The following is a 27,512-nucleotide window of genomic DNA, read 5'->3' as shown; positions in this document are numbered from 1 at the left end:
ATTCTCTTTCTCCTACCTGTTTCTTTTAGCCTTAACTCCTAGATTGTTTCTCCTCCTCTCCTGTCTACTCTAATGTCTCAGAAATATGGCTATCTATGGTAGAGTGGTCCATAGTACAATGTGATGTGGGAAACACTGACTTAGTAGAAAAAACACCATTCAAATGTTTTATGACTTCAGGCAAGTCAATTCACTTTTTCTAAATTCCTGATTTGCAAAATGAAGTTGTGACAAGATGATTTCTAAAGTTCATCTCCTTTTTTAATATGAAAAAAAAACACAATTTTTTCTAGTTGTGTGACTGTGGACAATTCTATAATTTTCATTATCTCTCTGAAGGAGTTGGAAAATGATGGCTTCTAAGGTTTCTTACTGGTCTAAATCCATAGAGAAAAATCATACAGCTTATTTTTTTAACACATCGTCAAACAAAATGAAAATTTTCCTAGCACTACACATAATCTTAAATTAGTTCAAACTGTTTATAAAAAGTAAGAAGTCTAGTTTTAATGATCTGTGTTTGTTATAACATTTTTACCAGTGAAGGATAACAAAATATAAATGAAAATTCAACTACCTTTTAGCCAAGGGCAAAACAAGGAATAAGTATGAGAAATGATATGTCCTAAATGATTATTTTAAAATTTTTCCTAATATATATATATTTTTTACTTTTCAGATGGAAAAATATATAACCTGTTTGTGTGCTGAACCCTCCAGAGAAGAAAAGAATGAGAGTATATAACCTCTAAAATGAATTTAAAGTAAAATGCGATGAACAAAGTATAAAAGTATTTGGCTAAGTGGTAGAAGTGGAAGAAGGAATTGGCAGGTGTGTAGGAAGGAGAGTTATAATAGTCTAAGTCAAAAGAGTAAGTGCTTACAGAAATGAAATAATAATACTAAAAAATTAAATAAAGTTAAAGAGGGCTAGGAAATAAATGAAGACTGTTTGGGTCATTATCTACATGACAAATAAATTAACTCCATTTTTAGACTATATATTCTTTGTAGTAACATAAGGTAACTAACTTGCATATCAAACTATATTTTTAGTACAAGTTGAAACCTTTAAAGTGAAATTCCACCTCAACTCATTTCTGGTCATGATTTTATGAGTCAAAACTTCAGTTCAATAAGTAAATTTAATATGAAATGAATTACTTTAATAAAGCTATAGAAATACCTGTAGGCCTTCTTCTTGTTGTTTTTTGAAACTATATGCAACACATTCCAACATTTTCTGGAATGTTTTCTGAATCAAATCAAAAAAAGTTTCAATTTCTTCATCTGAATTAGGTTTCTCAATTAAAGAAGTTGCTGTCATCTCTTTGAGAATACAAAGGAGTGATGGAATGCAAAAATACCCTCTCTCTAAAAAACAAGGAGTAGAAAAGCAATGACAAACAAATTTTAACATTTTAATTAATATGAGTTTTTAAATCACTTAATACAATTATATAACTAGCATTATGCTAATTAAATTGTCAAAAAGGTTCTACTCAGATCCTTGGTTCAAATACATTCCCAAGTTACATAATTTAAAAAGTTTTGCCCATTAGAACCCTTTTCAGAATGCATCAGTGGCTCCCTTTGTTTCTATAATATTTAGTAGCTGAATGGAGAATGGATTGGAGTAAACTTGAGGAAGGTACAACACTACCAAGCTGTGGCAATAATTCACGCATGAGGTGATGGGGGCCTAAACTAGAGTGGTGGCAGTGTCAGAGGAGAGAAGGGGACATATTCAAGAGATGTTGCAATGGTGAAATGGACAGACACTGGCAATAGATTAGACATGAGAGATGGTGAGAAGGCCAGAATGAAAACTAGACTATAAGCCTGAGGGACTGGGAGGATAGTGGCACCTTCTAAGATAATAAAGAAGGATGGGGAGGGTTTTTGTTGTTGCTCAGTAATTGTTTTTCAATCTTGTCTGATTTTCTGTGTGACTGTGGTTTTTTGGCAAAGAGACTGGAATGTTTTGACATTTCCTTCTAAAGTTTATTTTACAGATGAGGAATCTGAGACAAATTGTGTTAAATGACTTGCCCTAAGTGTCAAACAGCTAGTAAATGTTTGAAACTGTATTAGAACTCAGGAAGCTGAGTCTTCCTGATTCCAGGCCTGAAACTCAATCTACCACCCCCTTTAGAGTTTAGGGAGAAAACTAATGAGTTTAGTTTTGGGCATGGCTGTAAAAAGTTTTATGAAGTACAGTTCAAGATGTTTGAAAGGCAGTTAGAGATCTGAGACTGGAGATCAGCAGAGAAGTTCAGAAAGGATAGGTAAATATAAGAATTATTAGCATAGAGATGGTAATTAAATCAATGGAAGCTGATGAGATCATCAAGTAAAGGAGTATAGATAAGAGATTCCACCAAAATCAGTATCAAGATAATAAAAGAATCAAAAAAAAAATTCCAAAAAAAAAATTTTTTTTTTAAACTAAAAGATGGCATTCTGGGGACTGAGCCAAAATGGAGTGAACCAGAGCTGCTCCATGTCACCAAGAGAATCCACTCTGACAAAGATTAAAATATCACCACAAAATGAATACAGGAGTGAAAGAACCAACAAGGAGACAGAGTGAAACAATTTTCAAGAAAAGAAAAACCCAAAAGGTAGGCAGAATGGGGAACTGGGATGAGGACAACAGAGCCAGCAAAAGGCTGTAGCAAGCAGGGAAGAGCAAGTCAAAAGCAAGCCACACACTTCCACCATCCCACACCAATGTCCAAGCCAACACCCAGGCCCCAAGATCCTGCCTGGCCAAATAGTGGTACAAGCCAACCCACATACCCTGATTTTCAAACCTGTGGAGAAGTCCAGAGTCCTAGCCCGGGCAGTCTGGGCTGAAGTGGGCTGATCCATGTGGGCCCAGAGCAAAGCCAGGAATCCCAGTCTGGGCTTAGGATAAAGGCATAGCACACAGTCTGGGGTGACTCATAGTACTAAATACTAATCTTTCTGCCTAAAGTTCAGAGTGGAGCTCCAAGCCAGGGAAATCAAGAGCCTGATTGGATGAGGTACACAGCAAGACCAAAAACCTGAAACTAAGCCTGAGGCTAGAATCTGATCAGCCCCTAACCTGATCAAGGTCAGAGTGAAATCAAAAGCTTATACCTAAACCTGAGGCAAGTCCTTAAGCCATCTGAATCTCAAGGGTCAACTGAATTAGCAGGGGGAAGGGGCTCCCAGAGCTCTCAGCCCTCAGCCCCAGAAAATAAACTGAGAATAACACCAAGCAAGGACTGAAGTTTAAGAGGGTATCCCAACTTCCCAGAAAACAGACCCTACCTATAATTACATAGGAAAAATGAGCAAACAACAAAAAAAGCACTTAACTCTAAAGAATTATTTGTAAAAAATTGTTTAAAAAAAAGAGAATCAAATTAACAGTATCAAAGATGAAAAAAGGTGATCTTACCTCTAATGAAGAGCAAATTAAGGTAATTATTAAGAACTATTTTGCCCAATTATATAGCAATAAATATGACAATCTAGGTGAAATGAATGAATATTCACAAAAATATAAATTGCCTAGATTAACAAAAGAGGAAATTGAATACTTAAATAATCCCAACTCAGAAAAAGAAATTGAACAAGACATCAAGGAACTTTCTAAGAAAAAATCCCCAGGGCCAGATGGATTCACAAGTAAATTCTATCGAACATTTAAAAAACAACTAATCCCAATACTATACAAATTTTTTGAAAAATTGGGAAAGAAGGAATCTTACCAAATTCTTTTTATGGCACAAAAAATGGTATTGATTCCAAAGCCAGGCAGACCAAAAACAGAGAAAGAAAACTACAGCTCAATCTCCTTAATGAACATAGATACAAAAATACTAGCAAAAAGACTCCAGCAAGTTATCACAAGGATTATTCACTATGACCAGGTGGGATTTATACCAGGAATGCAAGGATGGTTTAATATGAGGAAAATCATCCACACAACTGACCATATCAATAATCGAACCAGCATAAATCACATGATTATCTCAATAGATGCAGAAAAAGACTGACAAAATACAACACTTATTTCTACTAAAAATACTAGGAAGTATAGGAATAGAAGGGCCCTTCTTCAAATAATAGACAATATATATCTAAAACCATAAATAAGTATCATCTGCAATGGGGATAAGTTAGAAGCCTTCCCAATAAGATCAGGAGTGAAGCAAGGATGCCCATTATCACCTCTATTATTTAATAATGTACTAGAAACGCTAGCAGTGGCAATTAGAGAAGAAAGACGGGATTTAAAGTAGGCAGTGAGGAAACTAAACTATCACTCTTTGTGGATGATATGATGGTATACTTAAAGAATCCCAGAAAATCAACTAAAAGGCTAGTGGAAATAATTAAAAACATTAGCAAATTTTGCAGGGTACAAAAATGAGCCCACATAAATCATCAATGTTTCTATATATTTCTAACAAAACTCAGCAGCAGGAGTTAGAAAAGGACACTCCATTTAAAATCACTAAAGACAATATAAAACATTTACTTATTCAGTGCCATACCTGTCAAAATACCAAAAAACTTTTTTATAGAATTAGAAAAAATAACAACATTAATCTGGAACAATAAAAGATCAAGAATATCAAAGGAAATAATGAAAAAAATGTGAAATATGGGGGCCTAGAAGTACCAGATCTTAAACTGTACTATAAGGCAGTGGTCATCTAAACAAATATGGTACTGGCTAAGAGACAAATCAATGGAATAGACTAGGGGTAAGTGACCTCAGCAAGTTAGTGTTCGATAAACCCAAATACCACAGACTTTTGGAACACGAATTTACTATTTGACAAAAATTGCTGGGAGAATTGGAAAACAGTATAGGAAAAACCAGTTCTAAATCAACACCTCACACTGTATACCAAGATAAATTCAAAATGGATAAATGACTTAAATATGGGTCATGAAATCAAGAATAAATTAGATGAACATAGAAAAGAATACCTGTCAGATTTATGAGAAAGGAAAGAATTTAAGAACAAGCAAGAGACAGAGAACATTACAAAATATAAAATGAATGATATTGGTTACATCAAATTTAAAAGGTTTTGTACAGAGAAAACCAATGCAACCAAAATTAGAAGGAAAGCAACAAACTGAGAAAACATTTTTATAACAAACTCTCTAACAAAGGTTTAATTTCCCAAATATATAAGCAACTAAGTCAAATTTAAAAAAAAAAAAATCAAGCCATTCCCCAACTGACAAATGGTGAAGAGATATGAGTAGGCAGTTCTCAAATGAAGAAATCAAAAGTATCAATAATCACATGAAAAAGGGTTCTAAATCCCTCCTGATTAGAGAAATGCAAATTAAAACAACTCTGAGGTACCACATTACACCTAGCAGATTGGTCAATATGGCAGCAAAGGAAAGTGATAAATGCTGGAGGGGATGTGGTAAAACTGGGACGTTAATACACTAGTGGTGGAATAGTGAATTAATCCAACCATTCTGGAGGGCAATTTGGAACTATGCACAAAAGACATGCCTGCCCTTTGATCCTGCCATACCATTGCTGGGTTTGTACCCCAAATAGAAAATAAGAAAAATAAGAAAATAAGGAAAAATACTTGTACAAAAATATTCATAGCTGTGCTCTTTGTGGTGGCAAAAAATTGGATAATGAGGGAGTGTCCATTGATTGCGGAATGGCTGAACAAATTGTGGTATCTGATAGTGATGGAATACTATTGTGCTGAAAAGAATGATGAACTGGAAGATTTCTATGTGAACTGGAAAAACCTCCAGGAATTGATACAGAGCAAAAGGAGCAAAACCAGGAGAACACTGCATACAGAGACTGACACTTTATGGCACAATCAAATATAATAGACTTTTCTACTAGCAGCAATGCAATGAACCAAGACAATCCAGAGGAACTTATGAGAAAGAATGTTATCCACATCCAGAGAAGGAACTTTAGGAGTAGAAATGCAGAAGAAAAACATATGATTGATCTTGTGATTCAATGGGGATATAATTGGGGTATTGGCATTAAAAGATTACTCTACTGCAAATATGGATAACATGTAAATAGGTTCTGAACAACGATACATGTATAACCTAGTGGAATTAATTGTCAACTCTGGGAAGGGGGAAGGAAGAGAGGTGGAAAAAATCGAGAATCAGGTAACCATGGAAAAATATTCTAAATAAATAAGTAAATAATAATTTAAAAATAAACTAAAAGATGGTATTAATTTAGAATAAAAGAATAATCATGAAAATAGATTAACTAAAAACCAAAGAGAATATAATTTTTAAAGAATGTTGAATTTCTCCAATACCTATACTATTTAAATCTCATGGAAATAGTCATACTTAATAAATAAAATATATTTAATTTTCTAAAGATTCTATAGATTTCAAAAAAAGTGTAATATCAAAAAATATAGTGAAGAATCAACTTTGCATAAGCAATACAATATTACTATAAGTTAAGGAAAAGTGCTTAAATGGAACATTTCATTTCTTCAAATGTTTGATTAATCATCTCCAAAACTTTTTTCTGTGAGTATTTTAAACTTTATTACAAAAAGAAATAATTTCTGGAACACCGGGATGGATCCCAAGATGGGTATTTTTACATAGAAGCAACTCAGAGGAGCACTCCCCCTTTTCCTAATAGAGGCTCCCTTAGTTTCCCCAACCATTTTCATCTGTGAACAGTAAAGGTTTCTAGTCTTGAGATACATTCTTCATGTCCAGGCAAATGAACTAGATGGATCAAATAAAGCCAAACTTTAAGGAGCCCATGGCTTACTTAAAACTATTACTGTAATCTCTCCATCTCAGAGCATTGTTCCTAACATCAGCTTTTAAACAACTGAAACTTTCTATAAAAAAAAAAAAAAAGGAGCATCTCCCCCATTTATCTACACCCAGAAAAACTCTGTTCAAAGCAATTTTATTGCCAAAGGTATAAAGTAACAGTATACATATCATTCATTTTTTAAAAAAAATACTGAATCTATATTTATAAGAAAGCTGTGTCAACAAAAAATGAAATGTACCTGTTTGCATAATTCCAACAGTTATTTTTAAAAGCTGCATGTAAAACTTGGAATCTCCAAAGCCAACCATTATAGCATCTTTACAGACTGTAACATAGGCCTATAAAAGATAGAGATAGATTAACAAGACATGTTAATGATAAAAATCAACACTAAAATAAAAAATTTTTAAATTTCAAAATTCAACTAGTTTCTAAAATTTGATAAACTAGATTCTTTCTGAAAGATTTATGTAACTATATAAGAAATAGTTCTATAAGAATACAGCATAACATGTTGATATCCCAATTCCACAAATACTATACTTTCAGATCTTAATATTTTGTTAAAAAACAAACAAAAAAAATAAGATGTGAACCAACCAAATGAGCTCTGAATATTTATACTGCACTATAGGTTATAACTTTTCTTAACTGAATATGAATCCTAAGTTATCATTTAAAAGTAGATCAATAACAACATCCGAAATCAAAGTAATTTACCACTAGAAAAAATGTGTTATAATTTGGAAAATAAGCATTTATTAAGTGCCAACTGGACCAGGCACTGTGCTAACCACTGAGGATATAAAGAAAAGCAATAGACAGTTCCTGCTTTCAAGGGGCTCACAGTTTAAAGGAGATTCAAACCTGAGTAGTTTTCTGGTAAATTTCACTGCAAGACTTCAATTGTGCTTCTTCTTGTCCACGAATAAGAGGTAGAATCTGATTTTCTAACCAAAATCCAGTTTCTTCCAAAAAAGATAGATAAATTTTTCCTTCTGAACCAAACTGCTCAACAATGAGACAATGACAGAAACAAATCAGTAATGAATCTAATTTGTTAACATGCTTCCCTATGTATTATAGGAGAACATTAAACCTATATACCTTGTGATGGAGATGAATACAAAATCGACAATAGATAGTAAATGCTCGTACAGCAGTTGCTTGATTGAAGTTAGGACATGTTGCATCAGATGACTGTATAACTGATAAAATATCTTTCTGTAATATGATGGCAAATGGTTGAGAAAATTAATTCCAGGCTCATATTTTCAAAGATATGCAACTTCATTAATCTGAGGGTAGCTATATCAGATACCACAGTTTCAGTGCAGCAATCAAAAAGTCATATTGGATTTAGTTCTATTAAGTCTTGTGTATTAAGTCCAACTAAAATTCTTAGTAGATTTAGAGAGAATAAAATAAAATATATTTGATTTCAATTTCTGAAACACAGAGATGAAGGTCTCTTAGAGGATGACACAAAGTTCAATGGTCTCATACTAAGTACTTAATAACTATATTAACTTTGAAGTAAGAAATAAAGCAAAAAGAAAAATCTAAAAAGGCTAGAATGAAAAAGTAGCCAAAAGAAAAGAAGCAAAAGAAAGTTTACTAATACTAGCATAGTTAACAAGCACATAGAATGGGCAATTATATATAAGAATATCTAAAAGAAGCCAGATCAGAAAATAAAAACTTAGATGATGGATTAAAAATCAGTCAACAGGAGGGCAGCTAGCCAGCTCAGTGGATTGAGAGCCAGACCCAGAGAGGGGAGGTCCTAGGTTCGATTTTGGCCTCAGACACTTCCTAGCTGTGTGACCCTGGGCAAGTCACTTAACTCTCATTGCCTAGCCCTTACCACTTTTCTGACTTGGAACCAATACATAGTAGTGATTCTAAGGCAGAAGGTAAGGGTTTAAAAAAAAAATCAATCAATAAACACTGTATATAATTTTAAAAACAGATGTAAAAAAGTTTTAATAAGTAAAAGCACTACAAAAACAAAAAGTTATGGTTAGAAAGTACTAATCAATCAGCAAACATTTAAGTACCCAATTTTTATCTAACACTGTTAAGATTCTGGGGATACAAGAACAAAAACAAATTACAAATTTTCTTGATGGTATATTTAAAAAATTGTACATGATAGAAAATCATAGTTTCAAATAGATAATATATGTATATATTGCAAATATATACATATATGCACTTCTATCGTTCTGTTCTATTGTATAGGGAAATATTTTATTATTAATTTTTAAGTTCAGAATGAAACAATAATGGAGAAAATACATTTTTAACACTAAAATGATTCCTTATCACCTACCACATAGGTGATATAGGTTCATCTCCTTTGCCAGACATTGAAGACCCTTCACAATATAGTAATACTCTTACTTCTTCAGCCTTATAGCATATACCCTTCCCCCTCCATATATTCCACAATGACCAATAGGGATGAATTTGTTTCTAGAAGAATCCTGGATCTTTCTGTGTTTTTATTCATACTATTTCCTCTTTATGGAAAGACTTTTTGCTTCCCTTTCATTTCCTACTCAACTTCAAACCTGGTTCAAATGCCAGCTCCTTCATGAAGTCTTCCTTTATCTATTCAGGAACTTCTTTCTCCTAGGTAAACTTCATGAAGTTCTTTGTAAGCTCTTCCATCCTATGCATGTTTATTACATGTCTCTGTGTAATATGTGGGGCAACTAGTTGGTGCAATGGATAGAGGTGCTGGGTGTGGGATCAGGAAGACTCATCTTCCCAAGTTCAAATCAGGCTTTAGATACTTATTAACTGTGAGACCAAGTCATTTAACCTGGTTTGCCTCAGTTTCCTGTGAAATGAACTAGAGAAAGATGTGACAAATCACTCCAGTATCTCTGCCCAAAACAAACAAAAAACAAAACCTTAATGGGGTCATTATGAGTCGGACACAACTGAAAAAATGTGGTAAAAACTGCCCTTCCCTTGCACTGTCCCCTCACTGTATGGTTAATTCCTCTCATAGTAAGTTCCAAGAGTCAGGAATGTAACTTATCTAAACTTTTCCTTTCAAAATAAGTAGCACAGATTTCTGTACAAAGAACTCAATAAACATTTCTTGACTCTCATTTAACTAATTAGTTGCCCATTCGTCAAAGTAAACATAGCTCTACACTTAGTACTCTGTTCCTAAACAATACACATGGTAAAAAAGTTGGACCACTGTTTATCATTAAACATTTTAGGTGTAAATAGTTTTGCAAGAAGCCATCTTGTGCAAACTGTTTTAAGATGGGAGTTCAGTTTTTGGAATCCCCAGAGCTGGCATGAGACTGGGAAAAGACCGTTGGAGCACCCCTGTAAAAAAGACACGCTAAGCAAATGGACTCAGTTGTGAGTTAAGGCAGGTGGAAGGGTAGAAAAGGGTAAAACCTCTCCAGACAAACCCAGAAGCTGCATCATAGACCAGTGTTAGCTGATTCACTTTAGGATCAGTTATTCAAGTCTATCATCTTTATATCCTATCAGCAGTTGTCTACCATCATTAACAAGATTAATTAACAAACATCATCAAGAAAACTATCACTAAAGATCTACAATCATTTTATAATCAGCCAAGTTTGACTTATATCTAACAACCTGAGCTAGGCTTAAAGTTGCCAAGCCAACTAGTTTGGCAGAATTCCACTTGTGGTTTTTCCTTCTGGGAATTGCCCGAAGATTTATTCAAGTAGTTATTTTAGTCCAGTTTATCCTTAAACATTTCTCCTATATCCATCTTCCCTTAATCCTTAAACCATTCCTAAATTGTTCCTGTTATCATCAATTAAATTAGTTAACTGATATTCAAGATTTGTTTACTGACCTGATTCATCAGCTTCAAAAGATCTTCATAGTGAAGTGTGTCAGTTAAAGTGGTTCCTTGACTGGGAAGGTTTTCACAGACTAAACATCAACTCCTGTCTATGATTAATTCCCAATCTTATTAAGATCCTTTCGTTTCTTCACAGCCAGATTATCATAACCAGCTTTTATCAAGAAGACACTGAGCTATATGTCATCAAGAGATAAAGATCATATCCTGTTTGTCAGCTGAGAATTCTCAGTGCATACTTATTGGCCCAGTAAGGACTAGAGCTGTCCACCTGCTGAATACAGAGCAGCCTGGTGCTTTCTAGTCTCCTTACATAGGAAAAAATTAAAGTTGCTCAGGGAAATTAGCCTCTAGCAATAACTCTTCCTTCTCTATTAATTGCATTTTTAAAAGTTTCTTAATCAGTTCTGACAAACAATACGATATCCTACTTTTTTATCCTGGCTACTACTTTTCTTAGTTCCTTAAAACTTCTGCAACACAGCAAGAGTTACTTTTCTGATGTATGCTTTATGCTTCAGAGCCTCCTTTTTATCATTCTCCCTTACAAATGCGAACAACTAATTGTGTCTGTACTTAGTACAAGTTTCATTACCAATTCTGATTCCCAATTTTTGCAGCAGAGCTCGGATGAAATAAGCAACAGTGGGAACCTCAAAATCTTTTAAATGAGTCTTCAAATAATATACAGAAAACTCCAGTATTTAGCATTCTCCACCATGAATACTCCGTTCTACTGAGGTTAGTTTCTTTACTACTTTGATCTATGTCATATTATTTCTACCTGTGTTGGTGCTATTGACACTACTGGAAATATACCTCATCTTCTTCCTATATTAATTCATCAGCTGTATCTAGTTCAAGGTTTACCTAATACATGAATTATTCCCCAGGTAGTCCAATCCAATCCTGATTTGGGCTCTAAACTAATACCTATGAACTCTACCAATAATTTAATCAATAATTTCAGGTTCACTTGTATTAATCACTAATTTTTTCACACTTTGACCTTATCTTCCCATTACATTTCAAACAAGACACTCAGAAGACTAAGGTTCTTGTCTGGGTTTTGTCATAAATTAGCATATGTCCAAGGGCCAGTCACAATCCTCTGGGGTTAAATTTTCTCATCTATAATTTGAGATGATTGGACTGGATAAATTCTATGGGCATTTCAAGCTCTAAGATTCTACTGATAATACAAGTATATGAAATTTGAATATTCTAGCATTATATAGTTTAGTATTTTTGAAATTTCTAAAAATTACCTTTGAAGTTTCAAGTGCTTTCAAAAGACTGTTTAGTCTCTTTTCAGGGAGAGATAACAGGAAATCTCGATTCTTATTGTGAAGCAACAAGTACTCTACATAATTTAATGCTAATTCAGGCTTTGCCTGATGTGAATCCTGGATTCGTACACGACGTTTAGTTGCTGATGTACTCTGAATAAAAAGAAAGTACACACTAAATTTTACAATAGAGAAAATAAGACAAATAATTTCCAACAAATAACATCTTCATGTCACAAATTACTGAATAAAGATGCTATTAAATAAATTTTTAGAATTTAAAAATTCACATACTTTGTTTTTGGACTCTCCATCTGGCAGCCAATCACAAATAAGCTCAAAGATATGTCCCACTTGTCCCCAGGAGCAAAGACAATCTATTAGGGTGTAATATTTATCTTCTACAGGTCCTTCTTCTTGATTCCTCAATGTAGAGATGACACCACAGCTAAAAATTCCAAAAACATAAATACCTATTTAAGATGATAAAAAACTTCACTGTTTTAAAAGATGAGAAATACCAGATCCTTCAAAAAGGTACAAGAGTCCATATCGTAGTGCTAATTTTAAAAAATTTTCAGCACAAAGTAAGTTCTTGAATAGACTGAAAATAAGAGGATATCATATAAACATCTCAATAAAATTTCCAACATCTTCAAGGAATAGTCCTCAAAACTTTATACTTACAAGAATTTACAGTACATTGGTTTTCATACAGTTATAAGGCAGATAAACTATTTTGTGGTTGTCTTTCTTTACAGAAAGCTATTTTTCTAATATTGATTTAAAACTTGGTGAGAATCTTATGTTAAAAAAAATTTTTAAAACATGCTATCACTAACATAACAATTTCAAAGGAATATTTAGAGGCAGTTAGGTGGCTCAATGGATAGAGTAAGTCAGAAGGACTTCAGTGTTAAATCTAGCCTCAGACACTTCCAAGCTGTGTGACCCTGGGCAAGCCACTTTACCCCAATTGCCCACCCTTACTAATCTTCTGCCTTGGAACTAGTAATTTATGAAACATTTAAATAAATGTTATTAAATGTCTACAACTTTATAGTACAGATACATATTGACCAATAATATCTCACAATAAAGTCATTAATGCATTTTAATACATATTCCAGTTTATGTTCATGGTATCCAATTACTACAAATCTATCAACTCTTTATTCTAATGAAGCCTAAGCCCAGAGCCACAAGAGACATCTGCCTGCCTTTATACTTGCCTTTAGATGCCAATCCTTTCAGCTATCTTCAACATACATATTCGAAGGCACCTATATAATGTTGTCCCTCAACCATACCAAACATAATATCTTTGATTTCTAAGTGTTTGCACATTATTCACTACCTCCTTTACTGTTTTAGTTAGAGTTACATCTTAAAGCTAACAACACAGGTAGGGTAAGTATAAAAGGGAATTCTTAATCCCTTTTTCTAATTTAACTGGGGACCTGAAGGTCCTTTTACCATAGAGATGTGTAAAGATATGCCAGCCACTGTGAAAGGAAGTAGAAACCAGAGAGACAATAAGTGAGGTAAGAAGGGGATATAAAAGGTCATCACAAGATGGACTTTTTGACTTGTGTTGGGAGATGGTTGGAAGTTGATTGTTGGGGGGTTTGGTTGCTGGTGGTGTGGGTTGGTGATTAGTTGGTAGTTGCCAGTTGTTTGTTGGTTGTTAGTTGGTGGTTGGGAGATATACATATATCAATATATATGTATATATTGATTCTGCCTGGTAAGCTGAGCTGAAGGGTGATCAGATGGACTTTCTTTAATGGCAGTTATAAGTAGTTATAGGATAGTTAATTAGGTATTAGGTAATTTCTTTCTCTACCTCTTTCCTATATTTCTCTCCTTTACTATATTCATTTTACTATATTCTTTTACTATCTCTATTTTAATAAAACTAAATTGTTAATTGTTAAAAACTTCTAGAAGTTTTATTTTTTCTGACTTAAAGGGTATAATATTAGTTCATGACTCTACTATATTCTCATTAAAACATAAGAAGTTATTAAAAGCTGCTCTCATTTTGTCAAAACTCCTAATTTAACCTTTACAGTAACAACACAGGTAGGGTAAGTCTATGAACAAATTTTAATATAATTTTCTAAATGTTCAGTAAATCATCTACAAATAAAGCATGATCTCTTACCTGAGACCTTTTTCAGTAAAAAAAAATTAGATTTTTGAAGTCAATCTATTTCAAACTGCAGACTGATTTTTAAATTTGGTTAAAAATTTGTATTTTTCAAAATCTTCAATATGTTAAGACTATTTTTTCTTTACCTTACTATTAGCTCAATCACAATTAGATGGCCATTCTAATATTAGTTTTATTTGTACATTATCACGTGAGTGATCTTTTTATTTTAATTCTAGAACTCTGAGCCTTAAAGTATTTTGCAAAACTTCAGCAACATTTGTTATCAGAGGTCAAAGATGATTAATTTTGGCTTCCTATAATGTAGTAAATATTAAAATCAGTTGTTTTCATGTTTTGTTCCTGTTGGTCATCTCCAGGATTAGGTTCTACTACACAGCATTTAGGGCACATGTCCAGTGATAAAATTCTTGTACTCTTTCTGGAAGGGTGGGGCAGAAAAATGAATGAAAGTCAAGTGCATGCAACCCTCTCCTAATTCCACCTAATATGGGATTTTGCTTATATTTACAAGGGCTTTCTTTTGTTTTGTTTTTCTTTCTTTTTTTTTTTTTTGAATGGAGGGAAGGGAGAGAAAGGACCTGCTTAATTTAAAAAATTAAATTTGAGAAAATGATATGGCCAATTTAATTTTTGTGTTATAATGTTCAATATTCACTACTACTTCAGGAGCAGCTTAGTGGATGGAAAGCTAGACCTAGAGACATGTGGTCCTGGGTCCAAATCCAGCCTCAGACACTTCCCAGCTGTGTCCCCGGGGAAGTTACTTAACCCCAATTTTCTAACTCATATCTCTTTTCTACCTTGGAACCAATGCTTAATATTGATTCTAAGATAGAAGGTAAGGGTTTAAAAAAATACCACTTCTAATATCTTTCTTCTTTTCCTAAAAAAAAAAAAAAAACTACTTAATATAAATGTGAAACTTGAAAAATTCTCAAACCAGAGACTTCTTGTGCCACATTTTTAACATTTCTCACCATCTTACTTCCCTAATTATGACACCAAATATTAAAATACATTTTGACTTAGTTTGGAGGATTTTGTTAGTTCTTCATAAAATTTTTTAATTTATTCATCCTCCTACATAAATACTAGTAAATAAATTGTAATTATCTTTATGGTAGTTCACTTATCTAGGCTTATCATTATTACTTCAAGCAGAGATGATGAAGAGTCCAATAAATTTAGGCTTCTGATTTGCCATTGAGTTCCACATAAAAAGGGCAATTAGGGGGTACAGTGAATAGAGTACAAGCCTAAAATCTGGAAGAATCACCTTCCCGAGTTTAAATCAGGCCTCATACACATACCAGTTGGGTGAACCTGGCAAATCATTTAAGCCCATTTCCTCATCTGTAAAATAAACTGGAACGGGAAATAGCAAACCATTCAAGTACCTTTGCCAAGAAAACTTCAAATGGAGTCCCCAAAGACTCAGACATGACTCAACAACAACAATGAATCAACACAAAAACATCTGTATATGTATATATGTTTTAGTTAAATTTTATGAATAGGGCTGAAAAAAATCATCAACTGTTAACACTTTCTAGTAATTAATCTTTTTCATTATGTTCCAATGTTTTATGAATGTTTTCTCATAGAATGACAATGACTTCAAATAAACCTTCTTGAAACTTGGTTAAATTAATCCTTGAATGGCAAATAGATAGTCGATCACTGAGATACAGAAGTCTTTTATTTTGGTAGCATCTAACTCAAAGAATATGAATTCTAAAAAAATCCTAAAATGTAAATTCTAAGATAATAGAAAATTTAGACTTAAAAATGTATTATTCTAAAATGATAGAAAAGTTATAATTTAGAAAATTATAAAAATAGAAAAAATAGAATTTATATTCTTTGAGTTAGAGCGTTCAAGATCCCAAGATCATCCACACACTACCCCAAATCCTTGGAACATGACTTTAACAGCATACACACACACACACACACACACACCACACACACACACACACACACCCCCCACATAAAGTTATCACATATTTTAAAACATATGCATTCTTAATTTTGTGATACGCTTTGCCTTTCCTTATAGGTGAAAGCAGTGATGGGCAAACTTTTTAAAGAGGAGGCCAAAGGAAAGGGAAAAAACTTTAGGTGGGCCAATATAATTTATTAAAAAATAACAATGATACATTTTACAATGATGTACATTAGGAATAATGTTACTTGGGCAGGACAGAACATTTCAGGGGGCCGCATCTGGCCTGCAGGCCGTAGTTTGCCCATCACTGGGTTAAAGTAAATAAAATTAATTATGCTTTGAGAATTTGTCACCATTTGAAATAAGAATTTTAAAAAAAGGAGGTTTGAATATTATGCCTTTAGCTCTATGTGGTTCCTTCTCTTCTGCTGTAAAGATTGAATCATAACATTCGTCCTACCTTCTTCCATGGGGGAAAAACAAAACATAAGAGCATATAAAAGGCTAGATGGCCAAGTTCTACTTTTGTCCTTTAAAATACCAAGCTATTTTAGTAAATTCAAATTTCTAAAAAATCAAACAAATATATAAAAGCATGAAAAAAAATTATCCCAGAGTCTTCGCATTTAAAAACACACAGTACCTGAATGGAGGTACTGCAGAGGCTGGCATAAAAGAGAGCAATATAAATAATGGAATCTTGCAACGATCATCCTAGAAATGAGAAGGAAAAATGCATTAAAGAATAACATAAAATACTCAATGTCTTCTTATCCAAAGATAAGGCTACCATGAACTATTGCAAGGAATCAATTCATACAATATGTAGTAAAAAATAGTATTACAAGTAATATTTAACGTAGTAAAAATGCTTTTATTTTTGGCTATTTCCCAAAAGTAATTTTAAAGTTAATGAATGCCATTCATTAAAAAGAACATCAGTAACTATTTAATCCAATTATTCTTGACCAAGAATCTTCTCTATAACATAGGCTCTTACCCATTCTCTATTTAAAGAGGTAAAGGGGGAAATATAATGGGTAGCCTACTACTTCAATAGGCCATTCTATTTTTGGATATATAACTTCAAAGTCATCTCTCATCTTTACTATAAATATATTTCTATATTTTTAACTAATTACAGTTACTTCTATTTTAAGACCATACAGAAGAAGTCTAATCTAATTTCCACATGGCAGATCTCTAGATAGCTTAAGATAGCTACACCTTGTCCATTCCTAAGTTTTCTTTGTCCAGGTTGAACATTCCTAGTTCTTTCAATTATTCTTTGGACAAATCTGGAAACACTTTTGAAGACACTTGGCTATTTCAACATATCATGCTCATAATAATTGTGATACTTAGTTTAAAACTCACTGTAAAGTGCTTAAGGTACTCTGGAAGCACAGAAGCAAATTTGTTGATGGTATAAACTTTAGCTTCTTCATTATGTTCCAAAGTTTTATGAATACTTTCCCATAGAATTACGATGACTTCCAATAAACCTGCCATAGAAGGTATGTCACTTATTGACAATGTATTCTCCAGCACCTAAAGAGAAAAAATAATTTTAAAATGGAAATGTAAAATTAAAAAGATACTCTTCAGCACTTAACAAATTTTAGAAACACACAGCCAACAGATATCTTAAGAAGTTGCCTAGTCTACTGTGCATCCCTCTTGCAAGGTGTTATCTCAGAAATAGAAGAAACTGTTTTTCGAGACTCCCAACCTTGAGCATAAGATTTTTAAAATCATATTTATGAGCTATAAGCTAAATGCCATTTCTTAAAATGAAAACAAAACCAAAAGAAAAAAAAAAAGATTCACATGACGAACTATGAAACTTCACATGCTTAAATTTTAATCTGTCCTAAAATGCATCCATAAAAAAAAGATAAAAAACACAAGTGATTATATGAGGGAATAGTTTCCTTAGAAGCTTTTAAGTATTTATTGAGATACACTATTAATTACTAAACAAGGAAAATTTCTCTTCAATTACATAAAAAACAAAAAAAAAAACAATACTTAATTTAATTTGTGTAATCTTAATTACACAAATATTTCTGTACTGGTAGAATTTTAGGTAACAGGATATTAAACTTGAATAATGAATTAAGCCACTGATATTAAATCTTGGTATCTAACACTGTTTTATGTATAGAATTTAGGGATCCCATGATATCAGTGTATACAGTGCCTGTGGATTGATTCAAATACTGTACAGACCATCCAAACTAGTCTTCCTGCTCTTCTTCATAAATGATACTCCATTTCCCATCTCTGTGCTTCTTCACTAACTATACCTGGCTCAAATACCTGGAACAAATACCTATTTCAAAACCATCTTAGAACTAAGTCTATGTTTCTTTTGAAACTTCAAGTGACACCTACTGTTCAGTCTTTCCTAATCCCTCAAGAAGCTAGTGCCTTATCCACAAAAAAAATTAATAACTACTTATTTTGTACATGTATAGACATACAGATATACAGATATAGATATATAGATATATTCTCTTCTGATTGAGAATGTAAGCTCCTTTAAGGCAAAAATTTTTATAATTTCTGTCTTTTAATGCATAGTGCCTAGCACACACATTGTAGGAACCTAATGTGTGGGGGAAAAAACACAAATTAAAGTCGGCATCAAATTTTGAATTCCTGTCTTTCTCTAAAAAATAAAATATGATACAAACAGAAAATATTAACTGTTCATTCTTTACATAACTTCCACTTAAAGGTCACCAGAAAGCAGTACTTACATTTGATAACAAGTTTGAGACTCTATTCTACTTACACTTATGTTCTCTTTTTCCATTCCTTCATCTTCTTCCAGATTCTCTATTACTGACTTCTGGATACAGGCAGTTAAGCAGTGACGAACCACATGAATTAATTTTGCTATAATTACAAAGACAAGCAAGGTGATTGATATATATATACCTCTCTCAGTTAAAAAAGAAGTATTTCCAGAATGAATTATAATCTGAATTGGTTAGAATTCATCTTAAGATGGGATCACAGGAAGTGAAAGCCCATTATTAACATTCTCATTTCATAGACTTAACACTGCATAAAACTTTTCCACAACATTGTATTATGAGGTAGGTAATATCAATATTATCAATCCCATTTTACAGATAAAAAACCAAGACTGCAAAATCAAATTGCTTGCACAGGGTTGTACTTTCAATGTCTTTCTGGTTTGGAAACCAGCTATTTTCAAACTTTTCAGCACTATTTCCCTGAAGTAATTCATTCAAATACTGAACAAAAATTATTACTGAAAAAATGTATAACATTATTTATCCTTTAACTTGCTAAATAGGATAAAATAAAATTTGCATTAAAAAAAGCCATGTGTCACTTACCTATGTTGGTGGCAGCAGTGTGTTCATGAGCATACTTATAAAACTTTCTGGCTGCAGCAGGATTCATCTGTATTAATGTGACACAACGTTCACACCATACATCTTCTGGTTGATTAACGGGAAAGAAAGAATTAAAGAGAAGGTGTACAAGACGCCGAGACACGGGACGTGAATCAATTTCCAAACGGGACAGAAGATGTTCCATACTGCAAATTTTCCAAAACTTTAAAAACAAATATGGAAAGAAACCAGTTTATCATTCTATTTATAAATAAGGAAAGTTTAGCTCAATTGCTATAGCATTATGGAAAAAACCTTAACTGTAATTTGTAATATTGTTCATATAACTTTGATAAGAAATTACTTCATTTGAAATTATCATAGAAGTGCTTTTCGTAATCGTCATCTTAAAACTCAAAGTAGCATCCATATTATGCCATTTTTATTTATTAAATTAGTTTAATATTTTGTGGTCTTTATATTATATGTACTACTTTTTCTTCATAATTTTATAACTTTAAAACATGATATTCTGGAGCAGCTAGGTGACTAGGTTACTGGGTAGAGAACCGGTCCTAGAAATGGGAGGTCCTGAATTCATATCCGAATTCAGACACTTTCTAGCTGTGTGATCTAGGGCATATCACTTAACCCCAGTTGCCTGGACCTTACCCACTCTTCTGCCTTGGAACCAATACTTAGTACTGATTCTAAAACAGGTTTTTAAAAAGTTAAAAAAAAATACCATGTAATAGACTAACAAAACAATAATTAAATATTCTATTAGCGTTGGGGTTGGAGGAGAGGAAGTTGACAATAAAGTAACAACATATTGTATCCATCACAAATTATTACTATAAGCTTATTTATTTCCCCATGTTTAAGACAAAAAGTATATTGAATCTTCAACAAAAGGAAAAAAAAAACACCTTAATTTACTTAAGCCAGCAGAGGGAAGTAGTGAGATTAATTTTATAATTTTCTATCTCCTAAAAGTTACTCTTCCCCAACAACTGAAAATCTAAAGCTAAAGACAACAACTGTCATCTGAACTTGGGATTATAAATTTACCTGGCCATAAAAGAGTACATTTTTTAAATAATTCATCCAAACAATCATAAAAAATTCATTCCTTAAAATTAAGAATCTCAGTGGACTATTGATAGATTAGTCAAGTTAGATGAAAATACTAATGACAGACATTAAAGGACTTTTCATATATGAATTTATTTACATCTGCTATTTTGTTTTATATTTTATATATTTTATTTGATCTTTTTACAACATACTGTGTTACATATATTATTTGACTCTTTTTAGATGAAGAAATTAAGTCAGAGATCAAGGGACAGGAGTTGAATTTGAATTCAGATGTCTCCACTCTACATCCTAGAAGTGCATTTTCTACTACATCATAATATACTCCCTCATCACATTTCAAGCTAGAAAATTTGGGGCCTCGGTGACTCCAAATATAAAATGAAAGAGTTGGACTAGATAGCCTTTGAACTCTCTTTAAAAAACCTAAAAGCCTATGAAGAGTCGATCTAAATATAGTTGTACAGGGGATTAAAGTCTAGAATATTTTTTGAAGAATACTGTTTCCAACTATCAGTACTTTCTGCTGCTTAAACATATTGTGAAATGTACTAATCTTATCTTTTAAGCAAAAATACAAGTCCATAGCTCAAAACTTTTTAAAAAGAAATGTAACTTGGCCACCTAAAGAATTCACAGGATCACAAATCTAAAGCTGGAAGAGGCCTCAGAAGTCATTTTTACTTGAATCCCTTTTAAAGGTAAGAAAAATGAGGGAGCTTAAGCAACTTGAGTAAAGTCACAAATATGTCAGTTATGAGCTCTACTCTAGCCCCAGTTAATTCTTTCTCTTGTAACATTCTTCAATTTATGATTCTTTAGGATAAAATCTAGTGCAGGGGTTCTTATGAAGTGTTTGTGAGCTTGGCTTTAAAACTATTTTAATGACTATTTCCTTTGCAATCTTAAATTTATGCATTTTAAAATATTATTACTCAGAGAATTCATTGTACTGCCACAAGGATGGCATGATGCAAAAAGGGTAAAATATCCCTGATCTAATTAAGAAATATTCCATTCACGGGGGCAGCTGGGTAGCTCAGTGGATTGAGAGCCAGGCCTAGAGACGGGAGGTCCTAGGTTCAAATCCGGCCTCAGACACTTCCCAGCTGTGTGACCCTGGGTAAGTCACTTGACCCCCATTGCCTACCCTTACCACTCTTCCACCTATCAGTCAATACGTAGAAGTTAAGGGTTTAAAATACAAAAAAATAAAAAAGAAATAAAAAAAAAATAAAAAAAAGAAATATTCCATTCACAAATAAATGTCTGTTTAAAGAATAAATGACGGAAAGCTGGGTGGCTCAATGCATTCAGGGTCAAGCCTGGGGACAGGAGGTCCTAGGATGGGCTTTGGCCTCAGATACTTCATTTGGCCCTAGTGGTCTACCCCTTGACACTCTTCTGCCATGGAGTCAATACACAATGTTAATTCTAAAATGGAAGGTAAGAGTTTGGAAAAAAAAAGAAAAGAATGAAAGTAAACAAAAGACCTGGATTATAGTTTTTAAATAACTTAAAAATATATTCACAGAAACGTTAAATTACATAGAAGAAAACTGAGCTCTTCTCCTACTCCATTCTCTTTTTAGGCTACATTTTACAAAATAATATAAATAATAATTTAAGTTTGCTGTAAAGTGAGTCTTTGGACAAATCTAAATGAGAAATCCTTAAAAGACTTTAACAATCAATTCCAAAATAATGTCCTGCAAACTGAGGCTTTTTCCATCACCATTAACAAAAAGTATAGCCATCTCTAAAGGGAAAGACTTGATCAGCCCAGAATAGGACTATTCTCTGAAGTGAAATAAAGTCTAGGTTAAAAGAAGGAAGAAATCTTTGATTAATAGAAGTCATCTTGGATTAGAGTTGAAGATGGAATGAATGGTTTAAGAAAATTATTCTTTCAGATGCATCAAATACTAAGTGAAGTTCTGTTTACTGAACCAAAAGTGTTAACTGAACTTTTTAAATATCCTCTGTAACTTAGTTTTATCTTATTTTAGAACTTTTCCTTTTATTGGAGATTAAATTGTGAATGTCTATGACAACTGTCAGATTTTCAAAGGCAGGATAGACTTTTGTCCCTTTGGACCCACTCTCTAAGCAGAGATGCTTAAAATTAATTTATTTAATAAATATATCTCTAGTGGATTTTATGACTAAAATGCAGAATATAGAATTTGTCTTTCCTGATTGTTATTTACTCTGCCTTTAGAGAAAGCTGAAAGGAAAAAAAACTAATAGCATTTCAATGCTATTTATAAAGTAAAATGTTGAAATCATGATCCACAACACTACCTCTTCATGAGAAGAAAAGGAGACATACAACGTAATTATAACATCCCTAACAACTATACTTTAAAAAATAGGAAATGGGAAAAAGTAAAGGCATTTTTTCAGAGCAAGAAAGAGACAAAAAGGTTTGCCTATGAGGTCCATCCATTTGAAAATCTCTAATCCTTTGACTAAGGGCAAGGAAAGACATAAAAATTTTAAATGGTTCTTGGTCTTATCTGACTAAAAAAAAAAAAATCCACTACATCTATAAACTGCCTTGTTGGTTGATAACCCTCTTGATACTTGGCTAAGATTGACCTTAGCCAGTAGAAATAATTTGCTACAGGGACCATCTTCCAAGACTTTCCAATTTGATACAAGATCTCTGAATCTCAGTACTGATTCTACAGCTTTTGAAAATCCAGTTATTGCCATACTACAATGAGCAACTGAAATAAAGTAATTATGGCAAAAGAAACTATAAAGAAATGGAACAATGATTTATAGATTCCAGTAAAAGGGGAGGCAGGGGAAGTTGGTAAAATTTGTTTCACTGCATTGAAAAAGAACCAAAATTTTATTTGATATTTGATAATTTTGCTTTCTAAAACTTAAACAAAAAGATAACTTTGGAGAAAAAGGCAACTTTTATGTCAACTAATCTGTGGCGAATTAAGAATTCTACAAAGAACCTGAGAATCTTTACCTAGTAAACAAATGTCGTTATATTCAATGACTTTGATATAAAGATGGTCACAGAAAACAATAGCAAAACAACATATTGGAAACTATAGTGAAGGTTTAAGAATTAAAAGAGGCCAATACCACTATTAGGGTTATTTCCTAAGGTGATTAGGGAAAATGCAAAATCACCATTCTAAAACATGTATAACAGCTCTCTCTGTAGTTGCGAAGAACTAAAAAATTGAAGGGATGTCCATCAGTTGTGGGATGGCCAAACAAGTTATGGCATAAAATAGTAATGCAATATTACTGCACCAGAAGAAATGATGATGACATTAATTTTTTGAAAAACATGGAAAGACCAAATGAAATTATGACTGAAATATGCAGAACCAAGAGAATATTATAAACAGTAACAAAAATGATGTTTGAAGAATAACTTGTATATGTTCATCTCCAGAAAAAAATTAATAGAAACAAGCTAGATATAATTTTACATAGACAGATCTCTTTTTGTCAAATGATGCCTACTCTCATGAGAGGAGAAAAGGAAATTAATTGTGTTTTAATGTAACAAATTAATTATTTTTTTAAGAAGAGGTCAAAGGTTTTAGGCTATACAGAAGTCTGTTTTCAAAAAAGGAATCAGAAGATTCCATATACAACAAAAAATAAACATCATACATCAAAGTGAAATTAATTATACCTTTAAAATAATTTCTGAACCAGCTTTGTACAATCAGATACCTAACAAGTAAATAATAAATTACAATAATAATTAATTAATAAAGTTCATGATTGATTATAGCAGCTCCTCTTAAATAATATTGCATTGTTTTAAAAGCCAAATACATGTGTGTGTATGAAATAGAAATATGGAAATATTTTATATACACACAAATTCTCATTTCCCATTTGGATCTTCTCTGACAATTCTAACAAGCCCCAGGAAGCTCATTATTGGGAAAACCTCATTTTCTTGCAAGAAGTTTGATATTCTACCTCAGTGATCTCAGTCCCTTTGATTAGAGGGTAGAGCCCTGAAGTTCCCTCACTGAAGACTGTGGCTTAGACTTCGGCTTAGATCGATGCATCAACCTTGTATTCTGATTTCTGAATTACCTAGTTGGGTGAGTGAAAAGGGCCAACTACTTTCCTAGTTTCCTAAGAGACTAGCTTCCTTCTTGGAGGAGGAGGCCGGTAGTTATTACTACCAGCCCTCCTGGCTGAGGACTAATATAGGTATTTCCTCTAACCTCTCTCACATTTCTCTACCTTATTGTTTCCCACTCTATTTTTGTAAATAAACTTCTGACTTGAGGTATGATAATTCCGGCCAACCACGTTATTTCACATAATTTAAGTCCAACCACTAAATTTAAATCTTACAGTACTCACAGAGAAGCAAATTATTTAATTAAAATAGAAGAGTTAAAAAGGGATAATCTGATAACACTTCAATGAAATATACATAATTGAAATGCCAAGGAAAAAATATGGCACTTGGAGACCTATCTATACCCACTATGTATCTTTTCATTGCCCTTTGGGTGATTATGAAATTTTATTCTTTAGCAAACGTATTAGTTGATAAGTTGGACTTTCGTTGCCAGAACAAAGTTGGTGTTATTCAAAAGAATGCACTATTTCCCAATGGTATTCCAGTTTGTTGTCCTAATTATGTCCCATCAACAGGAAGATAGTCAAATTTCTGGTCATTTGAAATTTTTCTCTAAGTAATATATATTTATGAACTCTATAAAATGTCAGTTTACCTGCAAAAGAGTTTGAATAAAGGCTATTTCTCAATCCTCTTGCTTTTTCTGAGTAATTATTCAGGTCAAACAATTTAAGCTGACTATGTGGGAAACTACTTTTTTTTTTTCATGACTTGATGCGATCAGTACAATGTCATTCATCAAGTACCACATCTAGAAAACTTAACCATCTATAGGGAATTCTCCTTCAATTTGAGACTCTGAAGTGGATTTACTGTATATTCTGATAGCATCAAGCTTTTTTGTCAAGTTTATAACTTCTTGTTTCATTTTACTTTAATAATGAAAGTCATCTGTTACCTTTTGCTATATCTTTTAAAGTTTTTTTTCACTTATGTATGGTAGATATCTTTGTTGGAGAGGCTTTTAAAACAAAAGCTTTATTAGAGTCAATAAAAACAAGTACTGTGAAATTTTATAGAATGTATATATTTCAGTGAATTATGACTCTTAGTCAAGTTTCTCAGAGAATTTCTCTATTTCTTCCTCCTCTATAAATGATCCTAGGATATAACAAGGAGCAGTGACTTCAAAAAGGACAGAAAAGTGGGTAAGGAAAAGTTTCCACACAATTATTGTCTTCCAAAACAAACTGGATGCCTCAGGATTCAGTTGGTTTCCCTTCACTCAGGCTCTTTTAAGACAAAATAAAGAACTGTCAAATACATATTACAGGAAATTCTTGTTCTGTTACAGATTGGAACAGAGATCTGATGACATCTCTTATCACTCTAAAAAGGGTCTAAGGAAAAAGGAGAAAAAATTTTGATCTAAATTTTATGTTATTTCACATATTTATAAAGCCTACAATATCCTATATAGTTAGAAATCCCCAGAAAGATGCTCTGCTGTTTTGTATAGTTAGTTCAAAGATCTGATAAACCAGATATACCTGCTAATTAGCTGCAATTTCAATTTTGGTTTCAGTGCTTTTAAAGTCTGTTAAAATTCAAAATCAATAAAACTGCATATGTTCTACAAATAATTTAAGTATATTTGTTTTATATTAATATATCAATTTAAACAAAGATTCTCTTTTGTTGGACCAAACAATAATTTAAAATCATACATTAAAAGTACTAAAATTGCAAGGCTGATAGGTACATCTGCCATGACAAGAAAAGAGCTTTTATTGGATCTATTCACACAGAATATTTTCTAAGAAAGTAAATCTACTAGATTATGCATTTTTTCATCTGAATGGAGAAAATAAAAAATAAAAGTAATATCACTTGATTTCAAAAAAGTCAAAACCTATTTAGTGTAAAAAAAATCGATTTTTCTTTGTTTAATAGTAAAACATAGAATAGTTTGGAATTTTGGATAAAGAATAAAGACAAAGTTTTCTGGGTCAAAATAGTTTAAAAATTAGGGTTTTCCCTATCTACTTTACCAATAATGTACTCCCTGCTTAAAGCCATTTCTCATAATCTTTGTTTTCCTTCAAGACTCAACTGAAGTGTCATAGCCATGTTAGTCTTGTCTGATGGCCCCAGTTTTGAAAGTGCTCTCTCTCTCTTCAATTTTTCTTATACTATAATTAACTGTCCCTTCTTCCAATAACCTCTGAGAAAGGGTCGTTTCATTTTTGCCATCTTGAGAGGTAGTATGGCATAATGAACAGGGAGTTGACCTTAATGGGTTTAAGTCCTTCCTCCGACACATAAGGATTGTGAGACCATAGACAAATACTTTGATCTCTGCAACTATCTAAGACCAGTGGCATCAGACTCAAAAATAGAGGATCCCTGCTAGGGCACAGTGACCTAGATAATCATAAATTAATATTATTTGTGCTTTGTTGTATTCTTATTTATTTTGTTAAATATTTCCTAGTTACATTTTAATCTGGTTTGGGCCACAGTATGTTGCCAGGAGTTTAACACTGCTACTCACAGACTCTAAGTTGCATACCTGTACTAGAGGAAGTTTACTCACTAGGTTGTTCCCCATAGTAATGAAATCATAGGTCCAGTCCTTATCTCAGTTTTTTTAATCAAGCATAGTGCCTCATACAAAGTTGGCAAAGAATAAATGTTTTTACTTAAATGAACTGAAAACCATTTCATAATCTATATAGAACCATGAAAAAAGTAAATTAAAACATTGCTTCAAAGCCCCAAGATGACACAAAATAATTGGTCAGGCCAAAAACAACAGTAATTAATCTCTTTAAACTGAGAAAGGAGCTAAATATTTG

General features: G+C 32.6%; 1 protein-coding gene across 1 annotated transcript in view; it reads right to left on the bottom strand.

Annotated features, from left to right (window-relative positions):
- Positions 1-27,512, bottom strand: part of NCAPG2 (non-SMC condensin II complex subunit G2) — a 111,817-nt gene that overhangs the window by 41,965 nt on the left and 42,340 nt on the right. The window contains exons 14-23 of the mRNA XM_044677788.1: positions 19,470-19,692; positions 18,896-18,999; positions 17,473-17,646; positions 16,739-16,809; positions 12,263-12,416; positions 11,948-12,121; positions 7,916-8,032; positions 7,676-7,816; positions 7,047-7,146; positions 1,187-1,374 (exon numbers count right to left, since the gene is read on the bottom strand). Of these exons, the coding sequence (XP_044533723.1) occupies positions 1,187-1,374; positions 7,047-7,146; positions 7,676-7,816; positions 7,916-8,032; positions 11,948-12,121; positions 12,263-12,416; positions 16,739-16,809; positions 17,473-17,646; positions 18,896-18,999; positions 19,470-19,692 (1,446 nt within the window). The remainder of the gene's footprint in view (positions 1-1,186; positions 1,375-7,046; positions 7,147-7,675; positions 7,817-7,915; positions 8,033-11,947; positions 12,122-12,262; positions 12,417-16,738; positions 16,810-17,472; positions 17,647-18,895; positions 19,000-19,469; positions 19,693-27,512) is intronic.

The sequence above is a fragment of the Gracilinanus agilis genome, chromosome 5 (assembly GCF_016433145.1).
Source record: "Gracilinanus agilis isolate LMUSP501 chromosome 5, AgileGrace, whole genome shotgun sequence".
NCBI lineage: Eukaryota > Metazoa > Chordata > Mammalia > Didelphimorphia > Didelphidae > Gracilinanus > Gracilinanus agilis.
Note: the sequence above shows the minus strand (reverse complement) of the source record. Positions and strands in the feature narration are given on the sequence as shown.